At 45.9% G+C, this 27,478-nt stretch overlaps 1 protein-coding gene across 3 annotated transcripts in view; it reads left to right on the forward strand.

Moving 5' to 3' along the window:
- Positions 1-599: 599 nt before the first annotated feature.
- The window catches only part of NRG3 (neuregulin 3), a 575,245-nt gene continuing 548,366 nt past the window's right edge, over positions 600-27,478 (forward strand). For all 3 annotated transcript variants that reach the window (XM_044420021.1, XM_044420020.1, XM_044420018.1), the window contains exon 1: positions 600-1,341. In XM_044420021.1, the coding sequence (XP_044275956.1) occupies positions 600-1,341 (742 nt within the window). The remainder of the gene's footprint in view (positions 1,342-27,478) is intronic.

Raw genomic sequence — 27,478 nt, forward strand, 5'->3', positions numbered from 1 at the left:
ATGCGGATCCTTGCGCTAAGAGAGGGGCGGCAGTTCCGATCGATACCGAGCGACGTGCGCCGGGAAGGTGGATTTTTGGGGACTGCCGACTCCTGCCTGCGGTGGTGGTGCTGCTGCGGGGGGCGGGGGGCGGAGGGAGTGTTTGCGGGGAGAAACGTCAGGGATCTTCGTGGTGCTTGTTGTGGATGTGATTCTCCCTCTTTTTTTGCTGGGGAGGTGGCACGGAGGAACACGGAGCAGAGAAAGGGGGGCGCGGAGGGAAAGCGGGGGGCACTTCGCGGCTGTTGCGGAGGGAGAGCGCTGGGCCGTTTCCGCTGATTCAGCGCCGGTCGTGTGAATGCGTGTGTGTATCGCTGTGAGGCCGGGGGGCTGTAGAGCGAGAACTCTGGACGGAACGAGGGAATGACCTTTGGGTAATTCGCGGCCGCGTCCCCCTCCATTCCGTCGGATCGCCCTCTCCCCTTCCCTCCCTCCCCCCCCCGCAGCTCTCTCCCCTCTCGCCTTGCACCCTCCCAGCCTCCCCCCGCTCCGCATGCTGCGCCCTCCCCCCCGATGTCTTTTCTTCCCCCCGGGGGAGGGTGTGAAAGTCACCTAGGAGGATGAGCGAAGGGGTCGCCGCGCCGCCGGGTGCCGCAGCTGCCGCCGAGGAGGGGGCGGCGGCCGGAGCCGGGGGCCCTGCGGAGGGCGATGGGGGCCCCGATCCCGCGGCCCGCGAGGTGCGCTGCAGCGACTGCATCGTGTGGAACCGCCAGCAGACGTGGCTGTGCGTCGTGCCGCTCTTCATCGGCTTCGTGGGGCTGGGGCTCAGCCTGATGCTGCTCAAGTGGATCGTGGTGGGCTCCGTCAAGGAGTACGTGCCCACCGAGCTGATGGATTCCAAAGGCATCGAGCAGGACCCCTTCTTCCTCTCCAAGCAGCCCACCACGCCGCCCAAGAGCGTGGACGCCACCTCCGCCGGCGCCGCCGCCGCCACCACCACGTCGAGGACGCCCAACCGGATCAGCACCCGCCTCACCACCATGACCAAGGCGCCCACCCGCTTCCCGGGCACGCGGGGCCCCATCCGGGCGGGCCCGCCGCGCTCCACCACGGCGCGGCACACGGCCGTGCCCCCGACCGTCCTCGCCACCGCCACCGCTGTCCCCTTCAGCACCACGGTCCTGATCTCCCGCCCGGCGCCGGGCACCCCGGGGACCCAGCCGCTGCCGCTCTGGCCCACTGCGGCATACACTACCTCCTCCTACAAGACCTATCTTCAGGACTCGGCCCCCTCCTGGACCTTATCCCCTTTCCAAGAGGCCAGCACCACCACGCCAGACGCCAACGCCAGCCCCAAGCACCGTAAGTGAGACAAAACTTCTTGCTTTGTGCCGACCGGGGCGGGGCGGGGCGGGGGTCCCCTCCCTCGTTCCTCTGGGGCTGGGCTGGGGAGGGGCCGGCCCTTCGCTGGATCTCTGTGCTGGTGTCTCCTCGTTGGGGAGGAAGGGCTCCTCCAGCTCGGACTCGGCGTGGTGTGGGCCACGGACTGGGGCTGGGGGTGCAGCTGATCGCCGTGCCAAAGGTCTGGCCGGCTGCCGCGAAGTTTGCCTCGCCTCCTGTCTGCTCCGGATGCTCCGGGCGAGATTCCGCTCCCCTTGGGGTGCCTGTGATGGTGGAGGCGCAGCGCTGCTCGCAGCCATTGGAGGGGGAGTTCATTCACAAGACCGGGAGGAGAAAAGGGGTGGGGGGTGAGAGCGAGGAGCCTCCCGCTTGCACTTCCTCGCTTCCCTCCCTGTACCCCGTCAAATAAATGCATAAAAGCCTGTGCGTGGAGCGGTCAGAGCAATGCAGGAGGCTGGAGGTGGCTGTGCTTTTCTCCCAGAGGGCTGGATCTGGGGGATCGGATATGTCTGGAGAAAGGGGTGCTGACCTTGGCTTGGTGGCTTTTAGGGTGATGAGGTCAAAGTTAACGAGATGGGAAGGGCCGCTTTGGACTGGAGCCTTGGCTAGGCTGTACTGGGCACCCTTGGACAAAGGGCGTGGGTTGGAGTGCTTGCCTGAGCCTTTCCATGGAAGCTGCCCAGTTACCCCTGCCCCCCCCCCCGTTCCTTGTCAGGAGATGCTTTCCAAACCAGCCAGGATCCACAGCCCCTTCCTTCCCATGGGGGCTCCCCCAGTGCAAAATAATGAGCGCCAATGCCATTTCAGGAGAATGGAGCAGAACGCACCCCATGCATATATGCATCAGCTCTGGGACGCAGCTTCTCTCTTGCAAGGCTGGCTTCAGCCTCATCAAAAGAGTGCATCCATGGCATGGGAGTGGGGGGAAAAACTGAGATTCCCCAGGAATGTGGGTAATAGGTGGAGCGCTCTTTTTCCCTTCACATTCTGGGGGGGGGGGGGGGGGACCAGGGTCTCCGTATCTGACCCTCCTCCCAGCCATTTGCACAGAATGCATTCTTACCTGCTCTTCTCATTTGAAAATGAGATGGGCTGAGTACCACCTCCTCTGAAGGTTATCCAGGACAAACATGTCTCTGCTAAGCCAACTTCTGGATGCTGCCATTGAAGGGCGGGCGGGTGGGCAGGTGGGTGTGCAACTCGTGTGCTTACACCCTGGCGGCTTCTCCCCACCCCCACCCCCATTCTCCTTCCATACAATACAGGAAGGCAGGGATGTTAATTATTCTCATGCAAATCCGTGGGAATGGTACCATCCATCGGAAGTGAATTTATGGCACCTTCTCTTCAAGCTCTGCATTCTCATCTGGTGCATTTGTGAATTCAGGGCGCTCGTTTTGTCTCTCACGGACCTAAACATTTCTTTGAGAGCTTCTTGTTGCTCATAACCTGGGATGAAGAAAAGTATGTACAAGCTGAAGGTGGCTGGGATTTGGGGAAGGAGGCCAAGGCTCCAGTGTGTGTGTGTGTGTGTGTGTGTGTGTGTGTGTGTGTACAGCAGCTGCTGCCCCAGAGGACTAACCAGGAAAAGAGGATGCAACTCCAAGTAGTATTGGGGTTGGTCAGCGATGTTGTCGGTGAACAAGAGGCAACCAGAAAGCTCTAAGTTGCAGGAAGCGGTTTCCTCGTCTTGTGCTGTGTGTGTGCATGCACTTGTGTGTTGATGTGGTGGAGGGACCCTACAGATGCCCATTTCTTCCCCCACTTCCCTCCCTCTGGGACTACCAGGCTTTCTCATTCAATGCCCCCACTTGGGTTTAAAACACTGCCAGAGCAGAAACCTATCTGGCATTTCCCAAGTGTATTAATTTTGCATGTCTCTGAGGTGCTGGACCCCAGGGCTTGGGGATGGAAGGATGCTGTGGAAGCGGGCGATTCTACTCCGCCTGTAACCCTTCTCTTGGGCTCGTGTATCCATTTATTCTCGATCTGTAAGAGGACTGGAAAATCCACAATGATTTTTTAACCTTCCATGCTCAGTTGTTAGATTAAAGAACCTGTGTAACGCATGACTGTGAGCTTCCCACCCCAGCTTGGCTCACTCTCACTCTTTCCCTCCCGTGCGCGTGCGCGTGCGCGCACACACACACACACGTGTGTGTGTGTGTGTGTGATCGAGTGGTTAAGCCTGCAAGCAGCTCTTGGTGCAGATCTTGCTAATATAACCATTTAAATCGGAGGTTACAGTCAGGTACCCCTCCCCTGCCTTCCCTGTCTCCCACCGCCACCCCGAGCTTTGCTCAAGCACGCAATAGATGACACCAGGTTTCTACCAGAAATTGACCCTGTTTGTACACATTGATAGCCTGTGATTATCATTAATGGGAGATTAAATAGATTACATAAAAAAGGATTGGCATTTATAGGACATGTGGAATTCTTCTCTCTCCACTCCCCCCACCCCTCCCTAGAGCGGCACAATTTTCTGATTCAGATAATCTTTCCATCAGGTTCCAGAAGGAACTGAGTGGAAGTAATACAGTAATCTTTCCTTTATGGATGGCTGACATGGAGGGGGTACTTGACCTTCTGACCCGATAGCAGGATCTTCTGCCCACTTTGATGCTTTTGATCTTCTTCTTTTCCTTGCAGGAAAGGAGGGGGCAATGATACAAGGCAGACATATTCTAACAAGCATTTGGGTTCCTCTGCTTAGTTCCTACTTGTTCCAATCGTTCCGTGGCCTCTAGGTTAATTAAGGCAGTGCCAAGGAGTTGCACTGAAAGCAGTTCCTAGACTACTATCTGAATAAAAATATAAATATGGCCAGCTTTCATGCCCAGTCTGAGCCAGTTCCAGAGTGATTGCCACTCATGACTGCCACCATTTTTAGCAAAAGAGCAGTTTAGGGGGTGTGGTTTGGGGCGTCTAGAGGAATTCTAAACTCCAATTCCCAGGATACCGTCGGGGAAGCCATGCTTAGTTCAGAGCAGTTTCGGACAGTCAGGGGTTTGGCACTGTGGACGGGGACCTATACATGGTTCCTTGCAATGTTTGAAGGAACATCTGATATGGGGGCATGTCTGAGACCATGGGTGATCTGGGGAAGACTGCTGTTCCGCGTTGTTGCTTGCTGGCAGTCTGTTTCCTCTGGTTTGAAGAGCGAAGAGTTCCTCAGTCAGAGTCTTCAGTAAACACAGCCCATGTGCAATAGGCTCCCAGGGAGATGATTGCAAAATTCTTTCTCGTCTTATTTTGCTGCTCATGGTTTACAGCAGTCTCTCAAAATGCAACACCTGGCACAGGAAGGAAGGAAGGAAGGAAGGAAGGAAGGAAGGAAGGAAGGAAGGAAGGAAGTCACACCCAGAAGCGTGAGGCTTCCCTACAGGGCCATAACCCTGTTAATGGTTAATAAAGACAGTCACAGGGTGTTAGGAATCGTAGCAGTAGTGCCATTAGGGTACAGCAACCAGTCAAGGTGCTTGCCTTAGTGCAAACTAGAGAGAGAGATACTATTTAATTTTACATTTTTAAAAGCACGTCTTGCCAATGAGTTTGAGAATGCTAAGATTATGCCCAGAGGCTTAGTGGGGGCAGCAGGCCAAGTGATGTTGCTTCTCCTTGAGCTTGTGTTTCCAGCTAGACATGTTTAGTTATTGAACTCTGCTGGAGCAGGCAGAAGTTACTGAGAGGTGGTGTAAGACTGGAGCACATAGTAGTTTGTTTTTTGCTTTAAAAACTGGTTCCAGTTTAAGGTATGGGGGAGCAGTGGAGTAATATTGGAATCTGCTCCACATGTAGACATGGCTAATTACAGTGTTCGAAAAAAGAGTCCACTGAAAGAGATGTGATTTATTTATTATATTTATATCTCACTTTTATTTTTCTTTAAAGGAACTCAAGGCAGCTTATATAATTCTCCTCCTCTCAGTCTTATGCTCACAACAACGAAATTGCGAGGTTGGTTGGGCTAAGAGTCTGTGTATGGTCCAAAGTCACCCAGTGGCTCCATGGCTGAGTGGAGACTAGAACCTGGATCTCCTGAGTCCCAGTCCCTTGCTGTAACCACTAGACCACACTGTCTTTCACCCAATGATTGGGATGTAAACCTATGAGACAAATGTTGACAACACAAAACAAATGCATGTGCTGCTGGATTACAGGAGGCTAACAAGTACTAATTAAAGGGACAAGACATGCCCCCCCAACCTTATTTTATAATTGCTAATATATATCGAAGAGGATTGACAGATGTATGCTTATCTAGGACTGAAAGCATTGATGCAATGGGTAGATTAATCGACAGATTCATTTGTTGCAGATTAAAAATGATAACTAGATTTAAACGAGAAGCATTCTTTTCATTTGGAGCTGTTGTCCTTGTGTTCAATATCTCTCTCTGCATCTCCCACGTCAAGCAATACACTGTAGTCAATTTTCCAGATACCTTGCTGCATTATTTAGTGAAGAAACCCTGGAATCTGATTTTGCTTCCCGAGAATATCCCTTGCAATTGGTGTAATGCAGTGGCTAATCTGTTAACAATGCCGTTTGATCAGGCGCAATTAAAGCAGCTGATTGACATACAAAACTAGCTGGTTGATAGCCTTGATTTTTCCCCCATTTGATATTTTTGGTTTGACGGTGACTTTGTGGCTGTGTAAAGCTGAAATGCTATACTTGTACTAGCCGTTCTGCAAGAATTCATCAGCGTTGTGAAACTGCTTCCGCTTGCAAAAATTTATGGCCTAGCAGAGAAACAAAGAGCAGCCAGTGAGGGATCACATAATGCAGAAGAGCCAAAATAGAGTGATGTTCCAGAAATGGTAATCAATACCCTTTTGAGAAATGTAATGGAGAGGTCTTGCTATGAAAGCAAGCTGCTACCCGGGGTTCCTCTCATTTCCCTTTAGTTCTCATTCAGAAATATAAAGCTTACCTACTGTAATCAATAATGTGCAACTAGTAAATAGACTTAATGGTTAGGATGAGAAGGGGGTGCATGGAAAGGAGGTGCTTGATCGGCTCTGTGCGTGGTTTGCAAAGGGTGTGTGTCGAGTGTCTGTGCAAACCTTGCAGGCCGTTCAGCAGGCCAGTCCTCTGCACAGCATCCCCCCTTGCATGGGTGCAGCCTGCAATAAGGGTGATTGAAAAGTCTCGGGTGCAGTGCATCATTCTCCCTGAACTGCCGAGGAATAAATAAGAGCCGCTCATTTTTTCTGGGTGAAAACAGAAGTGGCGCCAGCAGTGAGCTTTCTGTGCTGGAGCCCCACAGCTTTCATTTGGGGCCCTGGAAGGCCACATGGCCCCCAGTCTGCTGCCCATGAGCATTTGCTGAAATGAATAAAATAAAGGTACTGCAAAGAGATCAAAGCAGTCAATCTTAAAGGAAATCAGCCCTGCCTGCTCTTTAGAAGGCCAGATACTGAAGCTGAAGCTCAAATACTTTGGCCACCTAATGAGAAGGAAGGACTCCCTGGAGGAGACCCTGATTCTGGGAATGATTGATGGCAAAAGAAGGAGGGGGCAGCAGAGGATGAGGTGGCTGGATGGAGTCACTGGGGCACAGGGTGTGGGCTTGGTGGACTCTGAGGGATGGTGGAGGACAGGAGAGCCTGGCCCATGGGGTCATGATGGGCCGGGCATGACTTTGTGACTAAAAAAGAAACGGGCCAAATGACTCTGTTGAATCAGACCTCCCTGGATTAGGTGGCTTTTCCCCACATGGACTTCCACTCCTGTTGCCCCCTTCCTTGATTGTTTCCTGCTTGAATCCCAAGTCAGATGCCCTCCTTTCTCCTGTTCATGCATCCCTTTTGGCCAATAGAAGTAGCCCTAGGACATTCCAGACAGACAAACAGGCTTTGTGGTACACATAAATTTGCATACGCAGATTTGTGCCTTTTTTTTTCCTCCCCAGCCCCTGTACCCTGGTCCTCGGGACCTGAGCTCCAGCATCCAGACCAAGGTTTTGCTTCCTTGCCCTGTGCCCTGGCTTGCAGCTCAACTGCTTTGCTCCACAGAATTCAGTGAGAGCCACTGAGAACGGAGCCACCCGCAGGCCTCATGGCTTTATCCTTTCAGCTATCTCTTCCCGCCCTTCTTCCCTCTGGTGTAACTCTAGAGTGAGTACAGGGATCATGGAAACAGTAGAGCAGGGATGCAGAACCTCTGCTGGTCCAAGGGCCAAATTCCATTTTGGGGAGGCTTCTGAGGGCTGCCATTGCAGTGTTGCCCTCTGCAACTCAATTGAGCTCCTCCCTTACAAACATGATATTATTTTATTGTGTTATGGTCACTTATACAGCAGGGGTAGTATGTCTGAAACTTCACAGGCTTTCTTGCTTACTTATGTATTTAGGAGCTCTTGTCCAATGGTGTTCACCAACAAAATTTAATTGGGGCCAGGGAAAGAGTAAAATCAGAGGAAGCAAGAGTGGTAATGAAAAGCAGAGTTAGCGGAAACACTGGGAACATGTTAATGTTTCATAAAGAATGCCAAGTCTTTTCCATGTTCCCCAATTGTTCCAACTAGTTTTTATACTAATTTGGATTAAATATTGGTATTCAACTGGAGCCAGTGTGGTTTATGGTACAGTGTGCTGGAATGAAGGGAGATCTGTTTTCCAGTCTGTGCCTAATCATAGATGCATTCAATGGCCTTGGCAAGCTGGTCAGGTACAAAATGAAGAAATATCTTAGTACCCACTTGATGGAAGAAACATCAGCCTCAATTCTCTGCCTGTTAAAATAGGATTGATTGTGGTTACCTTGCAGGACTGTTGTGGATTAGAGAAGGATGATAAAAGCAATTTAGCCAATGAGCTCTTTTCTCATGCTGCTTATAGGGAAAAATATCTTGTTTATTTTCAAGAGCAGGATCATCTGTCTCTCCTTGAAGATCATGCTGTTTCCACCCATCCCGTGTTCTTCCACTTCCTCATTCTTATTTTCATCCCTTCCATTGCAGATCACCTTTGAAGTTAAGCCAAGGGTTTGTTGTTATCTGCTAATAGGTCTAGTGTAGTGGTTAGAGCACTTGGACTGGGACTTGGGGAATTTGGGTTCTTGAGCAACAGTCTGTGCTCAGTTGTGCACCCACATCCAATCCATGTTATTCCTGAGGTTTCGGTTGACCTCTTTGCAAGATCTTCCTCATACACACACCTAAACCCCTTGATTTTCTTCTGGATCCCTCCTCAGGCCTCTCAATAGAAAGCAGATGCTAATGCACCATCTGCTTCCATGTATGACCCCCAGCACTGACACCTACAAAGTCCTTCGCAGGAAATCAGACAATGCAATGAGCTGGACAAGCAATCCAGGCAACCTTTTGGGACAAGGTTGTCTTCAAGGGCACTCAGAAAGCTGAGGGCAAAGCTGAGCTGATGCTAATGATTCTGCTCTGCGTATGATTACATTGGATGGTGAGACACAGTTCTTGGATGTGGCAAGGTTTTCTGGGAGCACTTCTCAGCTTTCGTGGTACAGCCAAGGAGGACAGCAAAATGTTTTGACTGGGTGGTGAGCAACTAGCCTTCTCCAAGTTGGTCCCAGCTGGGGACTTCAGCTGCATTAAATCACTAACCACTTGCACCCCCTTGGTGACACCCCCCCCATCGGTTGTCCAAGGGCTGCCTCACTGCTCCAGCAGTACAGTTGGGGCTGCTAAATGCCCCCTTGCCCACCCTCCCTTGTAGGCAGCACTAAAGTGTCCTCATTCAGGGTATTTATAAAAATAGGTCTATGTATAAACCAATAGATATAGCGACTCAGCAACTATCCTTCTAAGTGCAGAAGGGCCCGTATTATCATCAAACATAGATGAATGTTGTATTAAACTAGGAGCATGGCCCTTGGTTTATAAAAACTAGCAGGGAGAGAAAAGTCAGCTGGGCCAGGGAGATGGATAAAGCCTCTTTCAAGATGTAATGGGCCCATGCTGGGTGTCTGAAACAGCAGCAACGGGGCATTTCTGGAAGGAATTTTCTTGAAATCCAGAAGATCTGAATAACTGCAGGCCAGTACCAATGTTACTTTCTTGGGCAAAGCTCTTCACTGGATGGTGGCCTACCAGGTCCCAGTACTTGGATGTGCCCAACAACAGGTTTGGTTGCCCTATAAAATGACCTATTCCAGGAGAGAGACAGGAGGCATGTGACCCTGTTGGTATTTCTGGACCTCTGAGTGGCTTTTGATACCTTCAGCCATGGTAATTGTCTGGAGCAATGGTCTGAACTGGGAGTGGAGGCTGTGGTATTCTAGTGGTTATCCTCTTACTTGGAGGGCTGCTTTCAGAAGGTGGTGCTTGGGAATATTGCTCACCCCTGTGGATTTTTTAGCATGTGTCGCAGTTTTGTCCCTCTTGTTACTTAACATCTACATGGTACTGCAGAGTGGGATTATCCAGTTTTTGGAGTGCATTGCCATTAGTATGCTAACACACAGCTCTATTTCTCCTTTTCATCTTCACCAGGTGAGGGTGCGGAGGTGAGAAACCAGTGCTTGGCCAGTACAATGGACTGGAGGAGGGCTAACAAACTGGAGCTCAGTCCAGACAAGGCTGAGGTGCAGTTGGTGGGTGGTTCTTCTGGCTGGATGGAGAGTGCACAACCTATTCTGGATTTGGTTCTGTCCCCTTGAAGGACCAGGTTGGTGGCTTGGGTGGTCCTCCTGAAGCCATTTTTGTCACTTCAGGAGGAGCTGAAGCACAACAGGGATTCCTGACAGAGTCCCACTTCACTCCTCCTTGTCTTCCAGTCACACTTTTGAATTTGGAATCGCAGCTTGTACAGAAAGAAGTAGACTAGCTATGAAGGTAGAAGGAGAATGTTGGAACTTTGAACCATCTTATCCCTGTGTAAGCAGCATCTTGCAGTCATCGGAACATACCCTTGACCTCATATCTTAGGCACAGTTGCTTCTTCAACTAGTCATCTCATTTCTGGCCCTTCTACAGTGTTAAGCAAGGGGCAGTTTAAAAATACATGTTCTTCATAATAATTTATGAAAATTAACACTGTTTTCTTTTCTTCACTGGGAAAGGTGGTAAATTTATCTTTAGATCAAGTACCTTCTTGCTTTTTTATTACTATTATTATTACTTTGACACCTTGAATATATGTGTTGCCCTGTTTAATCAGCCTGCACAAAAATTACATATACTGAGATTTTCAGTTGTTTGCGGTGGAGGGGAGGGCGAACAGGATGGCATATCAGTATATATTATGGGGCAAGGTAACAAGTAAAATTGTATATAATGTAGTTTATAATTTAGCCATATTTAGTCAAAAATAACCATACTGCATTCATGAATGCAAATGCTATTTGTTATTGATTGTGAACAGGGAAGAGATATTCTCCAGTTAGTTTCCCATTGTTTAGAGCTGTGGTTGGGAATTTGTGACTAGAGTTTGATGAAGTTCTGTGGAATCTGTCCTTCTACTTCATGAACTACTTCTTGACCTCAGTCTAGTCTTCAAAAGTGAGCTGAGGCGAGAGGGAGTCTGCAAATGCTCACAGAATCCCAATTGCCCAGTGGGCAACCTTCACAAACATTGCTTCACGTGACTCAGAAGAGGAACACTACTTGTGCAGCGGTTGTGTTGGGCTTGATTCCTGGTGAGCACCACAGGAACACTCAGTGCAGGTGCCAGGAACTTGGAATCTTGGCTGCAACAAAGTGGACCAGAGTCCCAGAAGCTGAGCCCAGGGAATCCGATGGGTTTCCGCCCCCAAAGCAGAGTCTTCACACGTTCCTGCTTGTGACCAACTAGCGTTTACTGGACAGCTTCCACCATCCCTGACCTTGCTGGCAGCAGCTGATTGGAACAGAAATCCAGTCCTTTCTTGAGTGGCATAGGTTCCCCACTTCCCAGAATATCTGCTTCTTTCATTTTCTCCACACACCTTCCTCTCCCTTTCCATATTTGAATAAAGCTTCATAAAATAAAATTGTGAAAACTGTGATGGGCTTTTCTGCAGCAAATTCATGAAAGATCTAGCAAGCAGTGCTGGCTCCCGGATTTTGAGGGCTCTTGGATGGATGTCCTGAACGGGGCTACTCACTCAGTGACACCAACTTTTTACTGCCTTTGTCACCACCTGCTTGTGCTCCTCGTTCTCTGTCTCATCAAGAGCCCCACTTGCTAGGCAGTGAGTCAGTGAGCAAATGGTCTCCACTGCTCCTCTTCCTTCCTTGCATTGCCAGTGCCCAGACAGGTGGAGAAGTGTGATGCAGTGAGGAAGAGGAGAAGCATCTCCTGGGGGCTCTTGTCCGTGGGACCCTGCCAGAGTGTGGGCCATTGGCAGGGACCCAACCATGCAGACCCTGGATGCTGGCCCCTTTGAAAGCAATGGACAGCAGTCCTGTCCCATTCTCCACGTAAAAAAAGAAAAGGTGGACATTCATGAGGAAAATGAAATTCCTTTCCTTTAAGATAAAGGACTTGGCTGCCTCTGTTCTTTCTGTATCGAGGCAGCAACATGTAGGGTTTGGATGGATGCTTTTGGAGTCCATCACCCTAGGATCCACAGTCTTCATGCCCAGTCCTGCAAGCAGGCCGAGCCAAAAGGAGGTCAGCAGACACAGGTCTCCAGCTGTGCAACTAGCAACCTTCCCCATCACGTGTGGGTGCAGAACCGGAAAGAGGGGCACTGTGAGCGGGCGTGCCAGCTGCCATTCCCAGCAACCAACATTTTTCCATGCCCGCTGCAGCTGGGAGTGCTTCACATGGAAGAGGGACACTGTTTGCACAGCATGGTGGGCTTGGTTTCTAGCAAGCACCCTGGAAGCTGGGAAGGCTCACCTGGAAGTTGGAGTCTGGACTTCTGCAGAGCAGCCAGAGAATCTGACGGATTCCTGTCCCCAGATGGAAGGAAGCAAATGGACTCCCTTAATAAATGTCCAACCTGAGTGCTCCAAGTACCTGTGCAGCCAAAGTGGCAGAACCCCCTCACAGGAGGAGAGGGTTGCCAGGATGGAGAGGGAAACCCCAAGGTTGGCAGGGGGCTGAGGGTGGGGAGCCCCATGGAGACTGAGCATGCTCAATGGATACCAAATGCAGACAAAGGGTGGAGTGGAAAGGAGGTGGTGGCAGGGTGGAGGGCCTTAGAAGCGACCATAGGTGAAAGTAGCACTGCAAACTGCGGCATTTTGTTGCTGTTCCTATTTGTTTTGTGCAAAAGCCATGCTAGTATATGCAGGAAAAAAGACCAGGGGAAGTCCCCAGATCCTTGCATTCATTAATTAGAGAAGAAAAGTGGGTAGAGTTGTCAACTTTTCTTCTGGCAGGGCTCAGAAAGACATCATTGACTGAATTTCTGCTTTTGCTGCATGTATTAAAACCAGGGAGTCCCACCAGGGGAAGAATGAGAGAAAATATAGATAGATAGATAGATAGATAGATAGATAGATAGATAGATAGATATAGATATAGATATAGATATATATAACTGTACCATCAGCTGGAGTGAGGTTTCTATGGTCTTGGGGCAGGTTAGAGAGCGTAATCTGGCTGTTGTCCCAAGCCAATGCTCAGTGGAAAGCCCTGGAGCCTTCCAGCTGACAATCATCTTGGCAACCGGCAGAGAGATTTTCAAAACCCATATTGCTTTGAGACATCGACACTGGCACAGACAGGCGTAACTTGATGCCAAGTGCAGCCTGCCTCTGAGAAACCCCACACCTGATTGATGTGGCTGCCCCGGCCTGGCCTGCCCTGGCAATGGGATGAGGCAGTGGAGTGGCCAAGGAGGAAGGACTTTCTTTTAAATCTTTTCTTGCTTTGAAAACTTTCTGCAAGTAGGACTTGAGCATAACTAGCAAGAATTGCTCTTGAATTTTTCTTCCAGGCAGTTTAGGAGTCTATTCATAGGGAAAACAACAAAGGGTCTTGGAGGGGTTTGGTTTGGCTTGGTTTGGTTTTCCCAGGAAGGGCTGCTCAAAAAAGGCACTTTTGTCCTTGCAGTTTTGAAATGGTGCAATCCTCTTACCATCGGCAACCCATGGTTTGATCTAGTCCAGGCTGATCTATCCTCTTGGAAAGCACAGTTTAATGTGTTCTCACCTTTGCCAGGCCTATCCATCTTGCAAGTTGCATGTCTCTGAAAAGCCCCTGATTGCTTGGTTTTTTGGCTGGCTTTTCCTGAGATCTCCTCATGGTGAAAGGCATGAGCAGGTTTCCTTTACCTGGGATGCTCTGGGTGTGTCAAAGTGTACCTGTCGTCACTTCCAGCTAGTGCGACAGGCTGGCTGGGGGTGCTGTGATCCAAAGCATCGGGACGGTGTTAAGTTAGAAAAAGGGTAAAGGCATCTGTGGGGTGAAGTGCCATGCATTGTGGGGATGGAGATGGAATGGTAGTGGTTGTTCTGATTTTCCTCCTTCACTTTTCTAGAAGCGAATGGAGAGCCTGTAGGTTGAAGCTGTTCTTTGCAAAATAGGTGTTTGACTGGTTGTTCTTTGGTAGGGTTGTTGGTCATCTCGAGTGTTTGAAGAGCTTCTCTGTCATGCTCTCTCACCATTTTGGGATGTGGAGAGCAGAAAAGGCACAAGAGATTTTAGAGCAATCCTAAGCATGACCTTCACCCAACTGTGCAGTGGTGGTTAAAATCTAATAGTAAACTCTAGTTTTAATCTGGTGCAGATTTACTTGGGAACAAGAGCCACTGAAGGCAGTGGGTCTTCCTTTTGAATAAACATTTAACCATTCCAGCAGTTAAATGTGCTTGCTTGCTTTGGAGGAAGGCACAGGAAACTGGGTTAGGGTTTGGCTCTCCACTTTCCCCTACCTAGTGTCTTGCTGGTCCTTTAATGGCGTCCCCAAATTTGTCACTAACATTTTGTTTCATGGAGGGGATCCAGTTCTGGGTATGACTTGAAGTTACCACTGATGACTCAAAACAAAACCTCAAAATTGTCACCCAGTTGTTATTTTTTAAATGTATTTATTTAAAGCTTTTATATACCATCCACTACAAGCATCTCGGGACCGTTATTTTTTAATAGCGAGTAATACTTTCAGGATATCTGTCTGCTTCTGAAAGCTCTCTTTTTTGGCTTTGTTACATTGCCAAACATAAATGATTATTTTTTGGAAAAGCTGGAGGTACTGGGATCTCTTGTTGAATTGTTAAAGTACACAATTAATGTGTCTTACCCCCTGCCCCGCCATTCAGTAGCCTCTAAATGGTGAATAGGTTTGGATTCTTTCCGTGATATCCAAGAGTTTGTTTTTTCCCTCCACCCTAAAATTTTTGGATTCATTTGCTATGAACTTAGTCTTGCTTGCTGATTGTTTCCAGATAGAGGGGCTATAAGACTGCATAATAGCACACCATTAAATTAGCATTAAAGACACAAACTTGCTTCACAGATTAGATCCTTCTCAGGACTTGGAAGGCGAAGTGACTGACCGAAGACAGACTTGCTCTCTGGCAGAATCTTCCAGGGTCCCTTTATGGGAACAGCAGAGGTTATTTCTCACTCTTCCATTTGGAGGTGATTTAGGCACACGCAGGGTGGCTCGGGGCTGCTGTTTTCTAAGATACAATCAGAATCTTAATGAAATCAATTTAGGATGATTTATATCCTGTAGCATTGTGATGTCTCAAACTGACCTTGAGTGCTGCAGCACCAATATTTTGCTCTTCTTTGCATGCAGTAGAAAGCCATATACTTCACTACCTCTTGTTTTCCCAAAGTGCTCTCAACTTTTCATCCTATTTTTGCAGGGCCCAGAAAGGGGACCCAAGACTTGGTTATGTGCATAGAATCTGTACTCCCTGGAGTGAGATATCATGAGGGTTTAGGCTGCAACTCAGTGTTGGCCCTGAGTATAATCTTTTCATTCTTTCTCCAAACAAGTGTAGGACTAATCTCTCCTACAGGAGTGAATAGCAAATGGCACTGGGAATACTGTTAGATTTCCCTGCATCTAATACATCGTTATTTCCTTTGTTCTTTTCAGTCTATTTGCATGTTGTATATTGTTGTATTTGTGTCATGCCGGTATTCAGCTGGACTCACTCCTACTTAATTGCACAGGACTGCAGCCTTGGATCCCTTTCATTATACTTACAGCAAGTAATTATTCCCCACTTTCCACTTATTTGTTTGACTTATTTGTTTTAGAAGGCTTATATACTGCTTTCCATTTAAAAAATATCCTGAAGTGGATTACAGCAAGTTATACAACAGTATAACAGTATTAGAATGGTAAACAGTGTTTAATGGTTGGGAAAAGCTTGAATGAACATGTAAGTTCTTAACTGTCGAAAGTTATGGGTGCCTGACATATTAGTTTGGAGGTCATTTCTGAAGAACGGTGCCACCACAAAGAAGGCCTGCCATTGAGTTGTTTCCAGATGGTGTGGTATGGACAGCAACCTCCTCCAACCCCCCGAAGATCTAGGTGCTTAGCAGGTCCATAGAGAAAGAGACAAGCTGTCAGGTACCCTGGATCTAGGTTGTTTAGAACTGTATTTGTGGAATTCAGTGCAGTTCTTCTAGGGTGTTATGTTATCTTGCTAAGATGCTTTCTTTCTGCCCCTCTCCTTATGTTTTTTAATCCTGTTTTATTTACTTGCAAATTGAAATACATTTTAAATTGTTTACAGATGCATTTAGCTTAATTGCATGTAATGTTTGGAAGTTGTAAACAGTTCAAAATGGAAAACAATGGATTATGTAACACTAAAACTAGAGTTTTTCTCTCTCCTATCATCTATCAAATAAGCTTGTGTATAAATGGACTGAAAATATGGCTGAAGCAGCAGTAAATTATTCCAGCTGTTGAACACTGGACATTTCCAGGAATAGCTACCCACACGCATAACAGTGGCTAATGGATTTCCTAGATGTTATGCATGTGCGGCCGTTCTCTCTCTCCACCTGCATTTCTGCCCTTCTTAAACAAGGGAAGCTGAGAGGGGAAAAATTAATGCCCTTTCGAAATCTGCTAGTGCCTTTGTTATAGAGAAATGGGATTTTTGTTTGAGTCTTGCAGAGATAAACTATGCTGAATTGGTATGGTAATTTTTCTTCATTTAATAGTACCAAAGATAAAGGCTTTGCGGTGACTGAGTTCAATGGGGCAAGAAACTTAACTGAGTGGATTATCCTTATGAAATTTCAGTGCTAGTAGCTTAGGTTGAAGGCGGCTTTATAATTACTGCATTGAGAAGCTATTTCCCTGGGTCTCTCCTGTGAATGGTTGTGAATGGTTACTAACTTGCTTTTAAAAAGAAAAAAAATCCCTAAGACTAAAGAAGGTTTAACATAGTTATTGGGGCTACTATCCCTTTTAAAAAGCATCTTACTGTATTTTTATTTAAACCAGTCTAGCAAAAAGTGCAGTGTTGTGGGCTGGGGTCCCCTCCCAAATGAGACAGGCACTTCAGCAATGGTTGAAAGAGTCTTTATGCCATACAGGAATCAATGTACACACAATCCTTGAAACATGCACAACAGGTGGACTGTTGGCCCCTCGCTCTGCCCCCTTCACCAAAGCTCTGCTTATGAACCCTTCAGGGCCGGTCTCTGGAGGGGGGCGTGCTGTGGAAGTGGGCATGCCTACGTTCTCCCATTGAGCCCCTAATTGGTCCAGCCGGCAGGTGCATCAGTAGGCCCTTGTATCCACGTCTCCTGGGGTGTCAAGTTCTCCTCCCGAGAACCCCTCCCCAGCCTGTTCCCTGCCGGCTTCTTTCCCACAGTCAGGAGGGTGGTGGGGCTCAGTGGTTGTCCTGGAAGTGCTTGGATCCAGAGCTGCTTGGGCTGGCTCACTGGGAGGGTTTGGGCAGCCGGGGTCTCGCTAGTCTCAACAACTCCCATATCAGAGTGAGAACTCCAAGCCATGGCTGGTTCAGCTCTCCACTCCCCCTCCTCCGAGTCTGAGCCACCATTCCCACCAAAGCCCTCCTTGTGTACACCTGGGAATCTCATCCGAGCGTGCACACACGACACGCAGTGATGAAAAGAATATGATGGATTCATTATGAGATCACCATTGGCAAGCCCTTCTTATTGCAGCTTCTCATTTGTAATAAGAAAACATCCATCTACCTTACAGGGTTCTAAGGAATATAGAGATTGTACTTTCCTCATCTTGAAAAGAGCACGGAAACGGTTGTAACTCCTTGCAAGCAGAGTGTCTGAAAGGAAGGGAATGTCTTCTTCAAAGGGCCATGGTTGTATCCTATGGCAAAGTGGTCATCCCATTCTTTGGAGACAAGACTCTGGTTACGGGAGACTCCATTTGGAAACAGGGACTGTTAAAAGCATTTAATAATAAAGCTGCAATGCTGAACGGTAAGAAGACCAAAGGGAGTATGGGCAGAAAACACTTTGTACAATAATTATCACTTATGTATATCATTGGATATCCTATTATATTATTACATTTCCATATCACCCAATAACTGAAGCTCTCTGGGCAGTTCACAACATTTAAGTCACCTGTCCAGCTTCCATGATTAGGCAGGATCAGGCTCTTTAGGCTATATGAATGCTTAGTAATTAGGAGAGTAAAAATTCTATTTCCCCGGTGGTACATGTTGCTTTCCAATGGTTAAATTGCATGGAAATAATTCTGTCCATGCTACCTGTCAAAGGAGATCAGGAAAGCTTTTGCAACATGTTGAAAACTCTCTGTGGCTGTCATGTCCATTGCTGCTATCCAAGGAACAAGGCCAGACCCTTAAAACAACCTCCGTGAGGTTTATCTCTGGTATTAATGCAAAGGAAGTACGGTCTGCATTTTTGCTGTTGCAGAGGTGGACAGTGCCTGGCAGTTTCTGTGAGCACAGGGCATCAAAAAGCAGTTGCATGCCCACCTGTTGGCTCCAGCCAGCAAGACCAGTGGCCAGGAGGCTTCCCTGTTGGGGAAGACTTCATTAAAGTATCAAGGAGGGCTGTAGAATGGAGCACATTCAACCCAGTTCCCATGAATGGGTCGACCATCCTTCTTCAGGAGCTCTGTTTGTTGAGGGACCATCAAATTCACCTCTATTTTGCATTTGTTAGAATTCAGTGCTAAGCTAAGGACGCTCTTAACACCCCTCCCTTAGGGACTGTGTTAGTCTTCTGGGAAGTAGCTTGGTTCCCTCCAGATTCCTCAAATGTTTTGCTTGAGCAAGAATTTCCAGGTGGGTCATTGGAACCTCACTTTAGGTGAAAGCCAGTGGTAGATATGCACAGACTCCTTTCTTTTGTGGTTTCCAAGGTGAGGTTGGGTGGAAGAAACTGTTCAGGCAGAGCTTCATGTGCTGCTTGTGACTGATAACTCTCCATACCGCCTGGGGCCAGGCCACCAGGAAGACTGCCTGCTTCCATAGGAGCCTTCCCAGGGCCTGCCATCTTCAGGCGAGGATCTTTCCTGGGTCTTGCTGCTATCAGAGGCCCATCTGGTGAGGACATGTGAGAGGGTCTTGTGAGTCCTGGATCAAGGTCCTGGATCTCCCTGTCAGTGGAGGATAGGTTGACTCCCTCTCTGTGGTTCGTTTGTCCCCCGGCAGTTGTGTGCTTGCTTGTAGGCTGGCTGACTGGCTGGCTGGCTGCCTGCCTGCCTTCATGCATGCTGAAAGGGGTTTTTAATTGGTTGAATGCTTTTGGAAATTGTTGCATTTCAATTGTGTTTTTAGGATCCGTTTTTATGCTATTTTATTAAGTTTGAACTTGGATTTTATTATTGTTACCTGCCTGGAACACCCTTTTTATGGAAAGGCAGGATATTAAATAGGTAAATAAAATAATAACTCAGGATGTATGAGAATTTCTGCCATGAGGTGTCATGTTCCATTCAATGAACCATCGCTCCAGTTCTCAGCATGGAAGTTATTCAGTTCATATGGACAAATGCAGTAAGTGGTACAGGAGGAGGTATGGTGAACTTTCAGTGTGCTGGATGATGGGTTATCCAGGTCAGGGACCCATGAATTGAACTAGGACACTCATAGGTTTAAGCTGGGACTTGACCTAATGGCAAGTCTAGGATCATGGATCTTGTCCTTCAACCCTTGTATTCTGGGCCTGGATCCAGAAACAGCTGCCTGCAACCCTAGTGCTGCTGTGATCAACCGCTCCTTTCTTCAGAAACAGTCTGCTTCCTAGAACTGTGTCATTAAAGGCTGTTTGTTGTCTTTTCTGGTTTGCAGATTGCTGGAATGTGAAAGACTGCGCACACAGATGCACCATTTTGATCATTAAAATGCATTTACGCTAATGTTAGCCATATTCTTGGCAGCTGTGTAACTATAGCTCTGTGTGTGTTTTTCCTAATACATTCACAAAAGGGAGGAGTCAAATGTAGGTAGAACCAGAGGGATGCAGGCTTTAGAAAAAGATACTGTAGAAGTAAACCTTTAAAGTGAGGAAGAAATGTATAGGATTAAAGAGAAAATAAAATATTTGTGCAAAATGTTTTAACTTGTGTGCTGTGACTCTTCTCTCAGTGTAAAAGTAGCTGTGGATTTCTCAGACAGTTTTATTTGTGTTTTTTCCCTTAATGACAATCCTATATAAAGAGAATGTAAGATTATATCTAACTAATTAAAAGTATATTACATTGGGATTATTCCACTGGAGATTATTCTCGAACAATCCTTTTCAAATCTTGTTTTCTATTGTGTTCCAACTTGCTGAAATAAAATTACGTACAGGTTTTTAAATGCATTTAGATTTTTAGGTGTGATACCTGCTCAGTCACTGTGGTTTGTTCCCACGATTAAAAGTACCCAAGGTATGTTTTTTCTTGATCAAACAATCTTGCATACATCAATCAAATATCCTAAGAGTTTTTACTCATATCCCCACAACTGTCATTTGATTGGTTTTGTAATGGATTAAGCAACTACATCTTTGGCTTCATTTAATGGTTGGTACTTGTAGTAACCCCAATAAGCCTGTTTTTAAAAACCTTATTATTGCAACTGTTTCATCATGAGTGGGGAAACACGTTAGGTGGTGTTCACACAAGACGAGAATCTCTGCATGCTTACCATGGTTCACACTTTTTAATCAAGATCTACCTGATAGTCAATCAAATGCTTTCTACTTTATCATGGCTTCCATTAGGCCCCCTTGTGTTGGGATCCATTCACTGCAGCATGAGCTGAGCTAACTCAGACTTCTGTTTAGGAGATGTTGTGTTTTGCTTGCGTAGTTCTAAACCGCCATGGCATTCATAGAAACTGGTGTCTGAAAAACTCAGTTTTAACAAGATTTGTACAATTTGCACAAATCTCACTGAGCTACATGGTTGCCGCACAGCTTGGAAACCCCCCTCCCCTTCTCATTCTACATGTTGATTGGCAAGGAGTAGAAAACCATGCCAGTGTCTTTTAGATGGGCTCAGGTGGAAGGAATGTGTGTTGAACTGTGTTCATCAAAGGGCTGTAGCTGAGTAGGCTGCTAACTGCCACATCAGGTGTCTGCTTTGCTCCAGTCTCTGTATTGTGGAAGCAGGAAAGCAAGCGAGTGAGTGAGAAATGCAAGGGTTGCGCAGCAAGCATGCATAAAGATTTTGGAGAAGTGAAACACAGAGGCCTTTAGATAACCACGTATCACTTCACTAGGATGTGCTGAGAAGGAGGATGTTGGAGAAGTTTCCATTCGAGTATAATATATAGCTATACTTTTGCATGGAATAGGATGAAATGTCTATGTCTGTGATTGGTTAAAGTCATGCTATATGACATCAATAGGAGTTTACATTTTTTGTCCAAGTCTTTGTTCGGGGAATCTGATCTTTTTTTTAGCAGGTTACTCACTCTGCAGAATGATAAAATCTCTTGCTGCATAGCACAAACAGTTAATCGCTTTATTGACCTTCAAGTCAATGAACCAGAGAATTACTTGCAAAATCTCTCACCTTCTTGTTTAGAAGTGAGAGTGTGATTTTTTACAATTTCTCCAGCAGTATCTTGGCTAGATGTTGCCTCAGCTGAACCCTGATCTTGAATGCTTGCATCCTTCCCCCTTATTCCTTCTGCCATATTCAACTGTCGCCTGCCCAGTGCTTATGTTTAAGAGATGCTGCCTTTGTGACATCACTGGCCATTACACCAATCCTCACATCTTAGGTCTCTTCTCATTTCCCTTGGTTTCCAAGGGATGCAAAAAGTCAAGTTTAAAGGCTGGGGATTGGTCGGCTGATTGCTGATGTCACAAGAGCCATGTTTTCCCATACGCTGTGGAAACCTTTGCGGTTGCTAAGGTAAAAGGGCTTTGGCAGTTGCAGGCTCCCTAGACACGCTGTCTGTTCTTAACTTCCAGGCAGTATTTTTCCTTGCACAGATGCAGTGGTTCAGAAAAAAATGGCAAATGGATTCAACTGGGTCGTGTCCTTGAAGGTACCTGGGTCATTAAAATAACGATTCATACAGGGTCCAAACATGTCAACAACAGGGTGGCATTTAATGTGGATAAGTGCAAGGTCTTGTACTTGGGGCAAAGGAATGGGTGTCATAAGTACAGGTTAGGGGACAAGAGGCTGGATGGCAGAACTTGTGAAAAGGATCTTGGGGTGCTGGTCAACTACAGGCTAAACATGACCTAGCAGTGTGATGCAGCGGTCAAGAGGGTGAATCGCTTCTGGCATAGCCAGAAGCGTGGCTTCTAGATTGAGATTGGTATTACTGTCAGGCTATACAACTCTGGTGTACCCACAGCTGGAGTATTGTTGTTCAGTTCTGGGCCCCTCGTTACAAGAGGAATATAGAAGTTTGGAATCAGGGCCACTAGGATGGTGGCTGGTTTGCAGGGCAAGCCATATGAGGAGAGACTGAGGGAGCTGGGACTTTTCAGCCTGGAGAGGAGGAGACTCAGAGGGGACCTGTTAGCTACATACAGGTATGTGAAGGGGTGCCATGCAGATGTGGGTCATGACCTTTTTTCCCCTGCAGTGGAGGGCAGGACAGCTTCCAATGGGGCAAAGGTCAGGCAACCAAGATTTAGGGTGGATGCCAGGAAGTACTTCCTGACATTTAGTACCCCAAGGGTATGGAATGGGCTTCCACAGGAGGTGGTTGAAGCCCCATCTGTGAGGGAGTTTAAGGATAGGCTCGACATGCACATGGTGGGCATGTCGTGAGTGGAGCTGGCTGGAGCCGGGGGTTAGACTGGATGGCCTGGGAGGACCCTTCTGACTCGCTCTGTTTCTATGTTTCTATGGTGGTGGTGGAGATTGTGGGTGAAGGGCACATTGGATTGTTAATGTGGTTAAGGATCGGCCATGGGGAGGGCAAGTTGGCCCAGGCTGCAACAACAGTAGCAAGAAAGGGGAGACAATGTATATTGTGCTTGAAGTTATTTATCCAAAGTTATTCTTCTGTACCTGCTGTCCAAATTTTGGGAAACTTGTTGAAGCCGGAATTGCTAATCCGGGCTGTTCTTTTTGACAGGGACATTTTGCTTGTGATCTTAAACTAGGACTTGTTTGAGCATCACGAGATTTGTGCTTCCCTGAGTGACTCGGTGCTTGAAGTAGTAACAGCTCTAGAGTTCTTTGTTTGTGAGGCATGGACAAGGAATGTGTTGGCTCTGCAGTGTAATGCAAAATTGCTAGATTTTCATGAATCAGATCCAGTGATATGTTGATGCTTACATTTTGCCAGATTTGGCAATGCTGTTTTAAAAATGTGTGTATGCAGGGAACACACACACACACACACACACACACACACAAATGCATTATACTGGAGAAATTGTTTGCAAGATGTATATATTTAACAAAAAGCATACAGGAAATGCAGCTATTAGGAGAACTGGACACAACAAAGGCATACTAATGTTTGTGCAGACATTGTAAGAATTGTACATTGATGGTGTTTCATGACTGTGTCACAGAAGGACAAAAAATAAGAAAAAAGGGAAAAGGAAAGAAAAAGGAGGAGGAGGAGCAAAAATTAAAGAACTGGCCATTTGCCATCTGTCACTGATCTGAGGAAGCTTTTTTATTTGGTATCATGGTAAAATTAAAATGGGGGAATATATTCAACATAACCCTAGAAATCGTTATATTTGGCCTCAGATTGTTACTGGTTCTGAGAACGATCTAAATTCACTTTCATTTTGAGTTATTTATTTCACTTCAGACTTAAAATCTAAAGTATCAGATGTAGTTTAAATCTTTGTAGCAATAAGCTAGAGAAGGCCTGCTTTCCCAGGGCGCATCCAGTAATAAAGCGGAGAGCCCTTTCGTGTGGTAGTGTGTTAAACATTTGTATTGACAGAGCTTTTGGCTGCATGAAAAATGCACGTGATTCTATTCAGAACAAACATAAACTATAAAAGGTTCACCCTGTTTTTGTTGATTCATGGTTTACTGTGTGAACATTAATGCAGGCACTTGCTGAAATGAGCAGGTGAATCCTGCATACGCTAAAGTTTTATACTGAATAAGTTTCTTACACACCCTTCTCAGAAGTGAAATAAACCGAAGCCAGTCCCCATAATTATGTCTCCTATTTTGTCAAATTTTATATCATTCCTTTTGCGATGGAATGATGTCACTTGAGCTGTTGCGTAGGTACTGACACCATATAAAACTGGCTTAGTTTTCCACCACCTGGTTGCATTCACAAGTTGTGAATTCACAACTGTGGTTTCACATTATGAGAATGGGCAGCAGAGAAAACTTGGGCTCATGTGTTTTCTTTTCTGGTATGAACATAAGGCGGAAATGGGAAGCTTTCATTTTCGTTTAGATGAACTAAAGCTTGATGGGATGTCCAAACTCAGATAAACAGTGGTTAAGATCAACTGTGGCATGTTGAAACAATGTAACTTCAAGCTGAGGCTTATGAAGCTGGCTTTTTCAGTAAATCCCAAACCACAGTTAATCTAGAATTTAAGACGCTTATCTCTGCATGGCTGAACTTGAAGTGGAGCAAGAAGAGAAGCATATGACCCTGAGACTTGCTGTAGCTCATAATACTTTCTAGCTATTTCATACTGTCATAGAATAAATTGTAATGGTATTCCAGCTGGTACAGCAAAATGTGTGTGTGGACCTCCAGATATGTACAACTATTTATTTGTTTATTTTAAATGTTTCTAGACCAACTTTAGGAAAGGCAATGATTAGCAGTCCTAAAACAATGATTATGGAGATTAAGGCTGGCATTTTATGGCTCACTGAATGCATTAGTTTAGCTTGCTGATGATAAGCAAAGCAGAGGGGATGATATGGATTTCCTTTTCAGAAGAAATTGGTATGAATGGAAGAAGAAACTGAAATTGTGTTTTATTTTAACACTGTTATTTATTTGTGCATTTTCTATGCCATCCCTATTTCCCTAGAAAATCTCTAGATGATGTATGGTAGTGGTGGTGGTGGTTACATTACATTTATATTCTGCCTGTAGCTGACGCTCTGTGGGAAATTCATGGGAATTAATTCACCCATCCAGATTTCAACCAGGCCCAGTCCTGCTTAGCTTCCAAGATTAGGCAGGATCAAGCACTTCAAGTGACATACGCAATATATAAGATAAAATGATATGGTGAATGAATGTCTTTTTTCGTATATGACTCTTTGCACTTTATGATTCATTCATAAAGTGTTTCTGTGCATTCCACTTGTTGGCCTTCCAAGCCTTCTAAGTTGCATTGTGCAGAGCATGGTGTCTGGAAGCATAGCAAGGGAACTCAAACTCTTTGGTTTGACATCTTCCCTTGACACCTGGAGATGTTTCTGTTCTCTGAAACGTGCTGCTGAACTGCCATTCTGACAATTCATACTCCTAATTTATCTCTCTTAATATTGCTTTTGACATTGCATTGTTTTAAAAGTGTTTTGTGTTGCTTTGATCACTGTGCAGGGGTTGGAAATGTGGCTCAAATATTTTACTTGAATATTCATTTGTTTAAATAAACATTGCATTAAATATGTATTTAAGGCATGAATAAACACATGGGCAAAATATTTATTTATTTATTTATTTATTTATTTAAAGTTTTTATATGCCATCCCCATTGCTGCATAGCCTCGGGATGGCTCACATCAACAAATAAATAAAAGAATACAATTACAATTAAAACTTGGAAACACACTGGCTGCACAATTAAAACTATAAATATTAAAGATTATTAAACTACTGTTTGAATAAAAAGGTCTTGGCCTGGCACCAAAAAACAAATAAGGACAGCGCCAGGCGGACCTCTCTGGGGAGCAAAATAATGCAGGTGGGGGGTGGAAACAAAGAAGTAAATAACAGGAAGAATAGCTATTGATACAAAAAGGGACAAATGCCCATAAGACACTCTGTGCCTTGGGTTTTATCAAAAGGCTTGCCTAAGAGGAGTAGCACACTTCACTGGGGAGATAATGCTGTGGACACAGCAGAAAGTGGTTTCTCAATGTTTGCTGAGATGCATCCCATGATGATGGCTACACTATGTAAGGTGGGGAATGAACCCTTTCAAAATCCATCCATCCAGGATCTGCAGGACTTCCTTTGATGCTCTGCATGAGCCTGCAATGTAAGCAGAGCCAGGAGGAAGTCTACAAACCCTCATGGACCCCCAGTTGTCCAACCAGCAGCCTTCCTCATCTACTTCTTCCCTGTTGGCTGCTGCTGGCAGGGAAGCAGGCGCTGCTTGCGCAGCACATGGGACTCAGTCCCATGGATGCTGGAAGTGCTTGCAAGGAGCTTACAAGGAGCTCAGATTCTGTGATGCGCAAGGCAGACCGGAGTCCAGGGAGCTGAGCCCAGGGAATCCAGTGGATTCTTTGCACGTCCCAAACTCAATCGCATGCAGGAGAATTACGGTGAAGAAGTAAATGCTCCAATTCCTCACACCACATTGGCAAAAACCATCATGCCAATGGTTCAGATGATGTTCTGTTAGCTACACAGAAAGACACATTCACTACCTCGAATGTGTAAACACCATGTAAATTTGATTGCTTATGGTACTATCATCTGATATAAATAATGCCAATTTGATAAAGAACCTTTTAACTCATTTATATTTAAATATCGAAGAAAGCTGGGGAATTTCCAATTTAATAAGCAAAAGCTTTTGTGCAGTTTTAGAAAATATTAATAATCTTTTCTTCTTTCTATTCATGTGCATAGGTCAAAACAATATTGTCTAAACTTCATTGATTCATTTTAAAATGAATTGCAATTTACAGTGCTAATTGTTTTCATAAGCATTTATTTTATGATTTATATTCTAAGGTTTCAAGGACGTTAACTCTTCCAAAATATAGAATGAGAAAGAAAAGCTAAAGGACATCCATCTTCTGCTTTTTCTGCAATCTAGTTGAGACAGTACACCGATTCGGGAGCAAAAACTGACTGCTGTAACTGTAAAATGATTTAGTATGTGTCACAAGTAAGCAGGAATTTTTCTTTCTTTCTTATGACTCATGTGAATGGGATGAGATTGTGGAACTGGGATGCTTATTACAATATCCTGCCATCTCAGAAAAACAATGAAAAACATGCTGTGTTCAAGCAGAAGAGGGAGTAGATTTGCAGACATGAGGGAATGGTTTCCAGGTAGTCCAATACACTCATTTTGGAAGCAACTTGAAATTATCGTTCTCATTTCTAAGAATTTTGAGCCATGGGTCCACTGGCTTTTGTTGATGTGCTCAGCTTTTTAGATGTGGATTCACATTTTAACTTGAATGAACATGGCTCAGTTTACATACAACATCTATGCCATTTCCCATCTTTGTCCTGCTGGTGTTTTCTTTCCTTCCTTTCACTTTACCCATTTCTTGGTTTCAGGGTTGCTCTCTGGAATTCTTCTTGAGGAGTGTGGATAGAGACTCCTAGCAGGACTTTTCTCTCTTATGCTAGGCTTCATTGCCAAGGATATTTGCAGTGTGAACCATTAAACTAGGACAGAACTGAAGGAATATGTGGGCCTTGATCAGGGTTATAATTGCAAACTGCAGTTTGTCCTTTGCTAGGGAAAATCAATGGCAGAAGAAGAAAAGGAAGACTGTATCTGAGTTGGATTGAATTCATAAAGAAAGCCATGGCTTGAACTTAGAAGAGCTGAGCAGTGCTGTCAAGGACAGGAGACTGAGGAGAGCATTCCATGTAGGGTCACTTAAGTTGGAGATGTTTTGATGGCACATA

Source organism: Varanus komodoensis, unplaced genomic scaffold (genome assembly GCF_004798865.1).
Source record: "Varanus komodoensis strain SLA01 unplaced genomic scaffold, ASM479886v1 scaffold11, whole genome shotgun sequence".
Classification (NCBI taxonomy): domain Eukaryota; kingdom Metazoa; phylum Chordata; class Lepidosauria; order Squamata; family Varanidae; genus Varanus; species Varanus komodoensis.